The sequence below is a fragment of the Cynara cardunculus genome (genome assembly GCF_001531365.2).
Source record: "Cynara cardunculus var. scolymus isolate 2C chromosome LG 1, CcrdV1, whole genome shotgun sequence".
Taxonomy (NCBI): Eukaryota; Viridiplantae; Streptophyta; class Magnoliopsida; order Asterales; family Asteraceae; genus Cynara; species Cynara cardunculus.
Window position 1 is genome coordinate 49,069,422 of NC_037528.1, and position 14,106 is coordinate 49,083,527.

The 14,106-nt window shown below is 32.0% G+C and overlaps 2 protein-coding genes and 1 non-coding gene across 3 annotated transcripts in view; 1 reads left to right on the forward strand and 2 right to left on the reverse strand.

The window, feature by feature from the left end:
* Nucleotides 1-5,758, forward strand: part of LOC112507114 (TMV resistance protein N-like) — a 5,927-nt gene extending 169 nt beyond the window's left edge. The window contains exons 2-5 of the mRNA XM_025111548.1: nucleotides 1,992-2,490; nucleotides 2,579-3,500; nucleotides 3,771-4,103; nucleotides 4,184-5,758. Of these exons, the coding sequence (XP_024967316.1) occupies nucleotides 2,006-2,490; nucleotides 2,579-3,500; nucleotides 3,771-4,103; nucleotides 4,184-5,758 (3,315 nt within the window). The 5' untranslated portion in view covers nucleotides 1,992-2,005. The remainder of the gene's footprint in view (nucleotides 1-1,991; nucleotides 2,491-2,578; nucleotides 3,501-3,770; nucleotides 4,104-4,183) is intronic.
* A 2,205-nt stretch (nucleotides 5,759-7,963) lies between these two features.
* LOC112503629 lies at nucleotides 7,964-8,151 on the reverse strand. Its single transcript, XR_003068040.1, has one exon. It is a non-coding gene; the product is annotated as a U2 spliceosomal RNA (small nuclear RNA).
* A 4,625-nt stretch (nucleotides 8,152-12,776) lies between these two features.
* On the reverse strand, nucleotides 12,777-13,544 carry LOC112507122. The gene has a single exon (XM_025111561.1). It carries the CDS (start codon nucleotides 13,542-13,544, stop codon nucleotides 12,777-12,779), a length of 768 nt encoding a protein of 255 aa, XP_024967329.1.
* Between the last annotated feature and the right edge of the window lie 562 nt (nucleotides 13,545-14,106).

Genomic DNA, 14,106 nt, shown 5'->3' on the forward strand with positions numbered 1-14,106 from the left:
ATATATATATACATGGTTGGGTTCACGTGAGACCAAAGGTTTTTCGTGAGACCCGTAAGACCAATTTATGCTCATTGATCAACTTTATAAGCTAATGATCTAAAGTTGCACGGTGACAATTTTGTGATTATGAATGTTCAGATTGTAGATTTAATTCAATAGTTGAGAATTGGTTTTACGAGTTTCATGAAAAACCTTTGGTCTCACATCATCCCAAGTTTTTCTCTCTATATATAAATAATTGTATATTTATACGTGTATATAGATTCCATCATTGAAAGCATTAACTGATACGACTTAGTTGATCTCAAGCTTAATGTTGTTAAATTAATTAAAAGTCGAAGATGACTTGCAATTAATGAATGGAGTAAAATGTGTTGAAGTTGGAGTAGGGATGTAAACGACACGAGATAACTCGTGAGCTACTCGAGATCGACTCGGTCAAAGCTTGGTCAACACTCGGCTCGAATAGGCCAGGCTCGAACTCGAGCTCGACTCACATATTAACGAGTCGAGTCAAGGTACCCAATACTCGACTCAAAAAGCTCGTGAGATACTCGATTATTTTATATATAATTGGTTTTAAAATATAATAAGTTTTTATGATAAAATTTGTAAAATATAAATAATAAAAATATCTTATATTTTTAGATATTTAAACAAAATTTTGCATTTTTTAATTAATGATAAAAATTAATCAATTATTTTTTTTATTAAAATCACAAATAAAAAAAGACAAAGACAAACTATAAAAAGAGTTGGTGAAATTATCTCACATCGGAAAAGAGATGGTAAATGAAGAGATAAACGATGTCATAAAAAAGGAGGGAGATGAATGAAATTCTCTAACTTTATCTTTTTGATGATGAAGTTTGAAGTTGATCCATTTAGTTTTATAAAAACTAAGAAAACACCTTTTAAAATTTATAAGAGAAAAACCTTGAAATTTTCATAAATTTCAATGAGTGAGCTATGCTTGAGTTTGATTTGAGTTGCAGTTTGAGCTTGTTTCGAGCTTGAAAAATAGTTATTGAGTTCAAGTTGAGATCTGATTTTTACTATTCGCGAGTTTTCGAGTCGAGTTCGAGCTTGGTAATTGGGTTTCAAGTTCGAGTCGAGTATAGTGATACCCGAACTCGACTCGCATCATTTACACCTCTAAGTTGGAGTGTAGATCAAAGCAACATATCAAGTTATATATACATACACACACACACACACACATATATATAAAATGAAAAGCAAGTCATTTGTACAAAATGTGAAAACCATCGATTTCATGAAATTGTTTAATATGATGAAATTATTTCAAATAAATTCATTTCTTGATGAAATTTTTTCATATATGTTTGTTTCTATGTATATATAAAATTGTTTCATATATTTCTCATTTTGATGGAATCTCTTTCTTCACTGCCGTCGTCTGTGAAGCGATCTCATGAATTTGATCGATCTACGACATCATGTCTTGTAAATCACTCAAACCCTCTATCGACCAAAGAAACTCGAAACCATGAAAACCGATTCTTAATGGCGACAGATTCATAAACGACGGCGATAATACCACCCAAGGGTGCGTCTCGCGGATCCATAAACTCGTCTGGTGGTTTCACATATGAAATGTTATTATCAATTGTTTAGAAAATCAATATATTGTTTCATAAGTGAAATAACACTAGTGTAAAACAAAGGTAACAAACGTATTATTGTTTCATATGCAAAATCCAAATAATTGGTTTGGTTAATATGGGAAACATAAATATTCATATGAGAAACAAAACGGTTGCAACGAAGATGGTTGGAGAAAGGGTGATGCAATCGGTAACCTTTATATTTGAGCTCTCAATTTCTTCTTCACTCATAGACTTAATCGAACACCAGATCTGTAAGTCATCAATTACTTCTTCTGCTTTCTTTTCTTTGATTGTTCTAAAATGTTTGTTCATTATAATTTCTAAGCTACTCTTAATCTTTACCGACGTTTAACACAGCCTTTTCAGTGACGATGGCTACTACATCCGCTCAACGACATCGATGGACGTATGATGTCTTTGTAAGCTTTAGAGGTGAAGATATCCGTAAAAGCTTTATGGACCATCTCTTTAAGGATTTTGGACAAAAGGGAATTCATGCGTTTAGAGATGATAAGGATCTCAACTTAGGTGAAAAGATATCTCCTAATCTCGATAAAGTCATTGAAGAATCGAGATTTTTGATAGTTATCTTCTCGAAAAATTATGCATCTTCATCATGGTGTTTGAGGGAACTTGTAAAAATCCTCAAGTGCATGGAGACAGGAGAGCACAAACATGAGGTTCGAATAATCTTTTTCGACGTGAAGCCTGATGCGGTGAGGAAACAGACTAGGAGCTTTGCAGAAGCGTTTGCCAAACATGAAATTTCAAATAGAACAGAGGTTGCTAAATGGAAAGAAGCTTTATTCATGGCTGCCAACTTATCTGGATGGGATCTCCAAGACATGGCAAATGGGTAAGTAGGTGCTCTTCTCCCAAACCAATTAATCTGGTAGCTTTATTAAAACTAATTCTATTAATTCAGCGTTCTTTCTGGTCGACAGGTTTGAGTCCAAATTCATTGATAGCATATCCAAAGAAATCCTCAAAGCATTATGTCATGAACCTTTGCATGTTGGCGAGAACCTTGTAGGAGTGGATGCTTGTGTAAATGAAATGAACTTGTTGCGGTTTGTTGGGTCAGGTAACGTGCACATGATAGGGATTTGTGGTATTAGCGGAATAGGAAAGACAACCCTTGCCAAAGCTATTTATAACTCGATGAGTATCCACTTTGAGGAATGTAGCTTTTGTGAAGATGTCCAAGAAGTGGCAAAACAACAAGGTCTAACTCAAGTCCAAATGCAACTAATTGGTAAAATCATGAAAACAAGAGTTGTAGAGATATCAAGTGTTAGTGAAGGAATTATGGTCATAAAGGAGAGGATGCCAACAAAGCCGATCCTACTTGTTCTAGATGATGTGGATCACCGCGATCAGTTAGAAGCACTCGCCGGTTCACCTAATTGGTTTTTTCCAGGAAGTTTTATTATTTTCACAGGTGAAGACAAACAATTGTTATGGTCTCATAAAGTGGATGAAATTTATGAAATGCCAACTTTACCTGATTATAAAGCTTTGGAGCTTTTCAGTATGTATGCTTTTGGCCAACACCATCCTATAAAGGATTTCGAGGGGCTCTCTTACCAAGTTGTGAAGTGTTTGCAAGGGCACCCTTTGGCTCTTAAAGTTTTGGGTTGTTGTTTGTATGACAAGCCTAGATGTGTATGGCTAAGCGAAGTGGATAGACTCCAAAAATATCCTAATACGGAGATACAACAAAAGCTTCAACCAAGTTTCGATGGGCTAGACTACAGCCAAAAAAGAATCTTTCTTGACATCGCATGCTCATTCATAGGGGAAAATAAAGATTTTACGGCTAGTGTACTAGACAATGCTGATTGTTTTGTATATGCTGACATGGAAGTTCTAGTTAATAAGTCGCTAATTACAATATCCTGATGGGAGAATTCACTTCAAATGCATGAGTTGATTCGAAGCATGGCAAGGAGGATTACACATGAAGAATTTGTTGTAAAGGAAGTCGGGAGTACACTATGGAATTTATCAGAGGTTTGTAATGTATTGAACAGAAATAAGGTAAGAATTGGCATATGGTTCTTTTTGCTACATAATTTCATATGTTACTCTTTTCCATATAAGGTATATGTTTTCATAATAATTACAATCTGATAGGCAATAGAAGCAGTAGAAGTTCTCGCCCTTTTTCTAGAGGAATCTACACAGAACGTTCACATAGAAGGTGATGCCTTTGAAGATATGAAAAATCTACGTATACTAAAAATTTGTGATACGGAACTCGGAAACCTTTGCCATCCATTTAAATTAAAGCTATGGAAGGAGTCTAAGGTGAATTATTCTGGAAGGTTGAAATCTTTATCAAATAAGCTAAGGTTACTATATTGGCATGGATGCCCTTTCGAGTTCCCTTCAAGTTTTTATCCAGAAAACATTGTGGCCATTGACTTGTCTTACAGCTACTTAAGAACTCTTTGGACAACATCTATGGTACTTACTTGTTCCTGCATTTTTTTTCTTTCTTTAACACCTCATGATCTAAGCACTAACTTTTTTGTCTTTGATGTTAGTGTTTTGGAAGGTTGAAAGTCATGAATCTAAGGCATTGTCGTAACCTAACAAGTACCCCCGATTTCACTGGGATTACAAATCTCAAAGAGCTAATTCTTGAAGGCTGTGTGAATTTGGTTAAAGTCCATCCGTCTTTTGGAATTCTCAAGAGGCTTGTTGTTCTAAATATGAGAGGTTGCAAACGTTTTAGGAGATTCCCCTGCAAAGTCGAAATGGATTCTCTTGAAGTAATGAATCTCTCTGGTTGCTCAAAAGTGCACAAACTTCCTGAATTCTTTCGCACAATCCAGATTTTAAGGGAGGTTTGTGTTGATGGAACCTCCATAATGGAGCTTCCTTCTTTTATATTCTCTCAATGCAACCTTCAAGTATTGAAATTTGGCCGGCTTGAAGAAAACCGATCTAGATGGTGGACTTCAATTTCTCAACCTTCATGGTTACCAAGTAAGATGCAACATCCCCAACGTCCGGTAATGACTTCATTAGCAGGTTTACGTTTCTTACAAGAATTAGATCTTAGCTATTGCAATATATTGGAAGTGTCTGATAGCATTGGAGGCTTATCATGTCTAGAATCTCTATATCTTAGCCACAACAATATAATGGAAGTGTCTGATAGCATTGGACGCTTATCATGTTTACAAATTCTGTCCTTGGATGGGAACAACTTTACTAACCTTCCAAGTGGATGTTTGAGTCAACTTTCTCGTCTTCAATTTCTTGGACTTTCTGATTGCAAGGAGCTGGAAGTGTTGCCGGAACTTCCACCTAACCTTTTGAGTCTTGATGCAAGGGATTGCACCTCCTTACAGGGACCACCCAGTTATAATAATCACTTATCCTTGTCCACGCATTTTAACGGTTGTCGAAAATTGTTTAGGAATCTTAGCATTGAAAGGCAGGTTTGTATGTCGCAGCCTCAACCTTATCTCAACTCATCTATAACCTCCCATTCTTGTAGAAACCGGTTTTCTTCTTTGATTCAATACATGAAGTTCCCGAGTAACACGTGTGAAATCTTCAAGGCACAAGAAACACATGACATTGGTCGTGACACTATCAATATGGTATATCATGGAAATAGTATTCCCCAATGGTTTACAAATCAAAGTATGGGAAATAGTGTAAAAGTCGAACTGCCTCCAGATTGGTGCTACAATAAGTTTAGGGGATATGGAATCTGCGTTGTTTTCACACCCAAGAAGTCTTATGGGAGTAAAGATTACTACTATACACCAAAGTATTATGTGAACAACTTTGATGGGAGTTCTTTGGTTGAACGTTATCCTTATATCTATGATTGCATTGGAATCCCTAAATCAGATATCATATGGTTTCGTTTTACAATAAACGGAAGTCAGAAATGGATGAAAGCAAACAATTTTGTTACTTTTTCATTTGAAGACAATGATGATTTTGAGGTGAAAGAGTGTGGCATAAGACTTGTTTTTGATGAAGATATACAAGGAGACGAAACGAATTTAAGTATCACTCGGGACCTCCCAACTCCAACACAAGATGGAGGTGACATCCACTTATGGAGGAATGCTCGATATACTTGTTGGTCATGGTAGGTAGTCCAATTAAAATAGTTGTATTGTAGTAATCTATACGTCAAAGCCTAGATGTATTTATTCTATTATATTTTGTGGTTTTTCCCTCATAATTTGTATTTTGTAATCTGTATCATACCTTTATATATGCCATATTGTAAAGCGTTTAGGTCATACTCTTAAATACAACTTTTTATACATAAGGTACCATTAATCGATGCAAATTACTTACAATTCAAGATTACAAATTATAAAGGCTCTGGTACAAAGCATATTGCAGGATAAACCAAAAAAACTCAACCTATTCCAATCTAATCCTAACCAACATCCCTAGAATCTCTTGTGTATAGCAGATGAACGTGCACACCCTGATCACAACCACGCATAAATTGATAACCGTTCTCCAAAACCTTAGCATGGTGATTCCCGCTTCTCTTCTCCTTTCTCATAACAGGAATGTGCATCTGCTGGCCGTATTCCTCTGTCTGTTGTTGTCCCTCCTTGCGTCAGTGCCATTCGGAGCATGTAATATAAAAAGCCAAAGATGGGATGGTACCTGGTTCTTCTAACGATGGTACGATTTGTATCCTCCTTAGCTCCAATATGGTTGTTTTGATCCAACTTTTTTACCATTTTTTCACCATGCAACCTCATGTTTTTGATGAATCTTGTGATTTTTTTTTCTCTTTCTGATTGTTCCCGGTGGTACACCATTTGTTCGATCAAAAAACCATTAGAATTCGGTTTCTTGTTAAGAAATTGTTGTTTGATTTTTTCATATTACGCTTTATTTTATAATAATTATGTTTGTTTTTTATTAAATGGGTCTTATTGGGAATACGTAGAACTTGGATTTTTATTAGGGTTTTCAATTAACGAAGCATATGAGTTATTTTTAATGTTGTTGTTAGCCTGATCAACTACCATCTGATTTATTGATCTTAATTTATCTTTGAGAAAAGTGATTTGAGATTCGATTTGTAATTTGTATGCGTACGGTGAGCATTTGGTTAGAGATTTAACAATTAAACTCTAATACTACTAACAATCTTGGTTAAATTAATATGATTTAGTTTATATTAATTAATAAATCGTTAATCCATCAGTAATTTAATCAAATTATTTTTTATTTTTTTAATTTGAAAAATCATCAACGGATTGTTTCATCAGTAATCATTTTTAATTTTTTTTTAATTTGAGAAATCATACACGAAATATATTTTACTTTAATTAAAATAAATTAATCAGCAATCTCTTTTAACTCCTTTTATATATTTTTTAATTTGAAAAATTACTGATAGAATATTTTTTATTTTTAATTAAAATAAACTTTATCAATAATCTTTTTCGAATGTAAATATTTTTTTGGTTTAGTTGTTTCATTTATTAGATGTAAGTACTTTTTTAGTTCATAAAATGTTTAATAATCATTCAAAATATGAATGTGCATACTTTTTCCATTATTTTACTATATTAGCCAATTGTATAAGTCATAAAAATGTATCTAAAAGATTTAGAAAGTCCAAAAAGTTACTTGACAGGTGTTGAAATATCCAAAGACTTATTTATTACAAAAAAAATTGTCCAATGAGTTAATCAATCCAAACATTAAAATTCATTGAATATTTTAGACTTTTCCCTAGTTTTATCTAAAACTGTCACTACTTTTACACATAAAACTATATATTTTCTTGTCACTTAAATGAGATTATATTTCTTCGACCACTAGATGTGAAAGTCAGTGTTCAATTTACGAAAAATCAAACACACCGATAATTTTAGGTGAACTGGTGGGCCAAACATTACCAAACCAGTGACTTGTTAATTGAAATCAACTCCTTTTATATAAACTAGTTTGCTAACCGCGCGTTGCGCGGTAGCGATAATATCATCTTCAAAATGAATGTTATAGACTAAATTTGAAGTACTCTTCTAAAAAGTTTTAGACAAATGTGAGTACATTAAAAGTTTTTAAGAGGATTTGACAACAATCTTAGAACCATATGCTAATTTAAGTTATCTAACTATGCTTGAGAATCATGTTGCAAAGTTTTCTACAAATGTTTGACTAATGTTAGTAGTTTGTCTAATTAGAAGTCACAGTTTTAATTGAAATCTTATCTAAGGTGACAAAATCACGATTTTAATTTTATAACAAATTTAATTGAAATCTCATTTTTGAAGTTATGAAAAAGAAACGTTCTATAATATTTCTAGTAAAAATTAGAGGAGTGCGTAAGTTGTAACAACAATAGTGGAAGTCCAATACGATGCATGAAGAATCACATCATCAAGCTAAGATAATGGATTTTCTCTCATAAAAAATAAAATTAATATCAAGTGGGGTCGATGACCCACATATCAGATATTAAACTGACAAAAATATTACACTTTATCGTAACATTCTATAATATTTGAATTGTAATTAGAGAGGTGTGTCAAATCATGATAGTATTAACATCAAGACGACAGATAAATAACTATCTCGTGTTGTCAAATTATCATCATTGGTTTCACTTTTATATTTGCACTATAATTTTTACCATTTAGTTGGTTTTGATTCCAAACATGATATAAATTTAGTTGGTTTTGATTCCAAACATGATATAGATTTCAAAGACAGTCATCCATCTTTCTTATACACTTTACTTTGTTCAAACTTTTTAACTCTTCATCAATGTGGGACAACTAAAACTCAACAATAATTCACAATTTGGTTTGATTGGTTTCTAACCATGGTTATATATATATATATATATATATATATATATAGAGAGAGAGAGAGAGGGAGAGAGAGAGAGAGAGAGAGAGGCTTGAAATCATGTGAGACCAATAGTTTTTCGTGAGACCGTAAGACCAATTCTCAATCCTTGGATTAGATATACAATCGTCAGATTTGAACATTTATAAACGCCACGAGACTTTTCAATAATTACAAAATTGCCACCATACAACTTTAGACCATTAGATCATATGCTTATAAAGTTGATCAATGAACATAAATTAGTCTTACGGGTCTCACGAAAAACCCTTGGTCTCACGTGAACCCAACCCTATATATATATATATATATATATATATAGATATAATAATATAATCTAATTTATACCATTTGGTTTGATTGGTTTCCAACCATGGTTATAGATTTTAAAAAGGTCATCCAAAGAAAGACAACTCTGTGAGGCAAACCTCATATTTGACTCAAAGACATCCAATTCACATTTCTTATACACTTCATTTTGTTCAAAATTTTCAACTCTTCACCAATGTGGGGATGTCTCAAACTCAACCACAATTCACCAACATCTCAATACTCAATTCTCATGATGTCACTTCAATACTCTTGGTTCTTTCTTTAATATATACATATATATATAATATATAGTATATATGTATATAAAGATATAAAAATATAATTAATTTTGCACTATAATTTCTACCATTTGGTTTGATTGGTTTCCAACTATGGTTATAGATTTCAAAAAAGTCATCCAAAGAAAGACAACCCTATGAGGCAAACCTCATATTTGACACAAAGGCATCCAATTCATCTTTCTTATACACTTCATTTTGTTCAAAATTTTCAACTCTTCACTAATGTGGGATATCTCAAACTCAACCACAATTCACCAATACCTCAATACTCAATTCTCATGATGCCACCTCAATACTCTTGGTTCTTCCTTTAATATATATATATATATATAGATTTGAGATTCATGTATCCACATACTATGTGTAGAAAATCATCTGATTTTATTAAAATCGACCAATTATAACCGGATTTCTAATTATAACTGGATAAGATGATTGGGGATTCTATAATTCCAACATCCAAACTGTATCTATCGATTATTAAGGGTGTGTTTGGTACACTGGACATGACAGGACAGAGATCTTTGTCTAATGTTTGGCATGATTTTTATGTGGAACAGGGTGGAACAAATTGGAACAGGGTGGAACAAGGTGAAACAGACTTATATTTTACCAATATAATCTCAAAATAAAACTAAATTCTCTTTTAAAACATCAAATAGATCTATTTTTTTACATTTTATTCATTCTTTAAATTTTATTTATTGTATTTTATGTTTTTTAAACTTTCATTTTACTGTCCTCAAAATATTATTTTTATATTTTTGTTAATTTATGTAATTTATTATGCATTAATAATAAAAAATAATGTTGACAAGAGATAAAAATAAAATTGGAAGCTACATAAACTTTTTATTTAGTGTCATTTTAATTGTTTTGACGAAAACTTCAAATGATATATTTTGTTATAAAAATTATTTATTCTATTATAATTTAATAAATTACATAAATTAATTAAAATAAACAACTCATTAGGGATAAATTGATCATTTTACTTGTTTTGTTCTGTCCTTAAATGACATTTCAAAATCCAATAAAACCAAACAGATTCAATCCAATGACCATTATATAATCAACAATATTTTACTATATTATTTTTATTTGATATTCAATAATCGGGGGTCAAAATATTGGATGAATACAATCTGATTCGATAAATAATCTATAATAATATCAAACAGATGGAACCTGTCCATCAAATCATCCATTAGATCAGATTAATGGATCATTTTATCCAATGTTAAATAGATTGGATCGGATGACAAAATCCAATATCTATAACAGTAAATTGGATCATCTATCCATCTATATTAATTTAATTTCAACCGATGAACACCCTAAATACAGTCATTCATCACATACAGGAAGGGATAGTGTTTTGTGAACGAATATTTTTATAAGACTTTTTTATTATATATTTATAGAAAAATACATTAATATTTCCAAGTCTGTGTGTATATGAATGATGCAGAAAATCCAGGTACATTAACCATAAGGGTGGTGCCTGATTGGTTTGAGCTTGAATCCAAAGGTCAAAAGTACCTGGAGGTCTCAGGTTCAAATCCAAGATGAAATAAAAATCCCCTTGTGGCCACGGAGGTTCAAATACGGTGACTCCGGACTATCTGCAAAGCATGTGATTACTCTGGGATTAATCGGTTCGCATAGCGAATTAGATATTTAGGTTAATAAAAAAATTCAGGTACATTAAATAATTTAGATGAATTTGCTTTGCAATTTTAATGATTATTTTATTTAAGTTTATATTATAAAATTAAATTCAAACGACGTACATAATACTTAATATTCGTTTCAAATGGAAGCATCATGGAAAAAATGTAGCTATTTCCAATTTTCATTAAATAAAATAAAAATTATTTATTTATTTTTTAATTTTATAAATTATTAAATTTGTTATTATTTTAATTAGATAACAACTTCTATTAATTACATTGAAAGTATATTTAGATCTAATTTTCAAATCATTTTTTAATACTAGAAGGGTACCTGTGCAATGCAGCGAGCTACATCTCGATTTTAATGCTTCTTTTTATTTAGTCTCCATCGATGTTATAATACGATCTTATGGGATACTGAAAAACGATAATGTTTTTATTTTTTGAATAAAATATAAATTTGAAGGTATCATAATTTTTTTTTTAAAACGTATTAATCTTAGTATCAAATTAAATATTTAAAAATGCTTGTTTTCTTTTGAGTAATTTCTTTAATTTAATTTTTATTATAATTTAATTGAGATTTAATAACCAAGTGATTTATTTTTATTTCAATAATATAACTTTTATAAAAATAATAATTCTTATTTTGTTAGAATTCAATGATTATCCTAAATATATTTTAGATTTTTATATTTAAAATGAGATACATGTCCAATATTTGATTTTGATTATTGATTATGTTTATCTGCAGTTAGTTACACGAATTCAAACATGGAATTTTAATAATTTGTACATGCTTACAATTTACTTTGTAATCTTGAATTTTAAGTAATGTGCATCAATAAACAGTACTTAATGCATAAAAATGATTTTGAAAAGTTTGTCAAATGATTTATAATATAGTATAGATATTTATATGATTTATTGATAGGATATATTTATATAAATAGATCAATTTGCAATTTCTTTTAGTTTTGAAGGACTAAAAGTGTAACTTTCTCATACAGAGTTGACTTGGGGTCAACCCCCATCCATTCCATTCTATATAAGTTCTAATTAAATCCTTTTTCATTCATATCTTCTTCTCTTGTCGATCTCCATCTCACCAGCAGACTTCCATCACCAAATTAAATCGTAAGTTACGAATTTATTATATATATATATATATATATATATATATATACCACATATGAAACAAATTTATCAAAAAAAAGTATTATATGAAACAATTTCACAAGATTAACAATTTCATGAAAACATTTCATAAGATTAATGATTGATAAGAGTAGTTTTTATGGTTTTTACAAATTGGAGTGATTTTCATTTGATCGCTCATCTTTCTCTCTCTCTCTCTCTCTCTCTCTCTATATATATATATATATATATATATATATATATAAGGTTGGGTTCACGTGAGACCAATTTATGTTATCAACTTTATAAGCTAATGATCTAAAGTTGCACGATGACAATTTTGTGATTATTGAGAAGTTTCGTGGCAATTTTGTGATTATGAATGTTCAGATTGTAGATTTAATCCAAGGGTTGAGAATTGGTCTTACGCATCTCACGAAAAAGCATTTGGTTTCATATGATCCTAAGTCTATATATATATATATATAGAGAGTTTGTTTCAAATACAACACATTGCATTTGTACAACCAATGCAACCCAATATATTGAGATATTTATGAAAATAATGAGAGTTCATTTATTATGATTTGAATATTTATGGAAGATGAATATGGTTCATTAATTATGATGGATACTTTATATTAGGAAACAATAAAAACTTCTATGAAATCACATATTAATCAAATGAAATGGACGGTTGAGATTGGGTTGTATTGTTTGCATAAATGTCAAGGATTGTATAATAACCAACCTCTCTCTCTCTATATATATATATATTTTTTTTTTTTTTGAACGACCAATTTATTCAAAGCAGGGCCAGCCAGGGGCTAGACCAAAAAAAAAAGAAACAATTACACCATGTCCGGGTTACAAGACCACCTATTCCAATCTAACTTGCCATGATCCTTACTACGATTACAAAGCCAAGAGTATACATAAAACTGAATATCGTTAGCCGCACGGTAAGAATTGAAAGGTACACCTTTGAATATTTCAGCATTTCGACCCTTCGAAATTGTCCAACAATACGCAACAAGCAGCAACTCTTTGAAGTCTGGTTTGGATTTTGGTTTATGGGAGCCTAAGTTGTAAAAGACCTCACCCACCGATAAGCTCCCGTCCACATCAAAGGCACCATTGCACCATTTGTTGATAGCCTCCCTCACCACTCCTGTCTTCTTGCAACCCAAAAAAATGTGGTTAACATCTTCCGCTTCCTCTTTACAAAGAATACATTTATTGGTATCCACCGTAATACCTCTCTTGACAAGATTATCTAAAGTAGGCAATTTGTCCCGGCAAGTTCTCCAAATATGAATCTTAACCTTACTCGGAATGAGCTTGTTCCAACTTGTAGGATGGTTGTCCTTTCTAAGGTACTTTGAATCGATTAGAGCTCTCATCCTCGTAACCGAGAAGGCCCCCGTGTCATCCAGAGTGCAAATCCATTGGTCTTCCTTGTTGCTAAGATTCGTTTCATAACACATTTTTTCCAAATCCGAAACGTCCTGGACTTCACGAGTTCCTATTGGATTTCTGCTCCAGTCCCAATTGAAAGTGATGCCATCCATGATCTTCGTAAGTCTGTCCCCTACGTAACAATCTCCAGACTTGTCCATAGCAGCTAGGCGTGGAAATCTGTCCTTAAGAACCGTATTTCCACACCAAGTATCCGTCCAAAATTTGGTACTCTTTCCATCTCCAACGCCTTAGGAAGATATTATACAAATCAATATTGACGGAGTTGAATTGACAGTTCAAGTTGGCAATCCTTCCCCATACACCGCCCTCTTTGGCGATACCAAGTTTCCTGGACACTCCGTGAATGGCCGGGATCACCCCTTTCCAAAGCGAATTTTCTTCGTTTTTGAATCTCCACCACCATTTAGCAAGAAGAGCCATATTGAGGGTTTTAAGGCTCCCAATCTCGAGACCTCCATTGTCGAAGCTATTGAGAGTTTGATTCCAAGCCACCCAACAGATTTTGGCTAAATTATAAAGCATTTGGCTAAAACTCTTAAAACTCTTAAACTCGTTCATCTCTATCCGATTTCATCCCATATCTGATAAACACAATCAAATACATGATAAACATCTCATTTTAAATATAAAAAATCTAAAATATAATTAGGATAATCATTGAATTCTAACAGAATACTTAATTATTATCTTTATAAAATG

Bases quoted from the DNA above. Each gene is read 5' to 3' on its own strand.
- LOC112507122 (XM_025111561.1), bottom strand. From the start codon at position 13,544: ATGGACAAGTCTGGAGATTGTTACGTAGGGGACAGACTTACGAAGATC.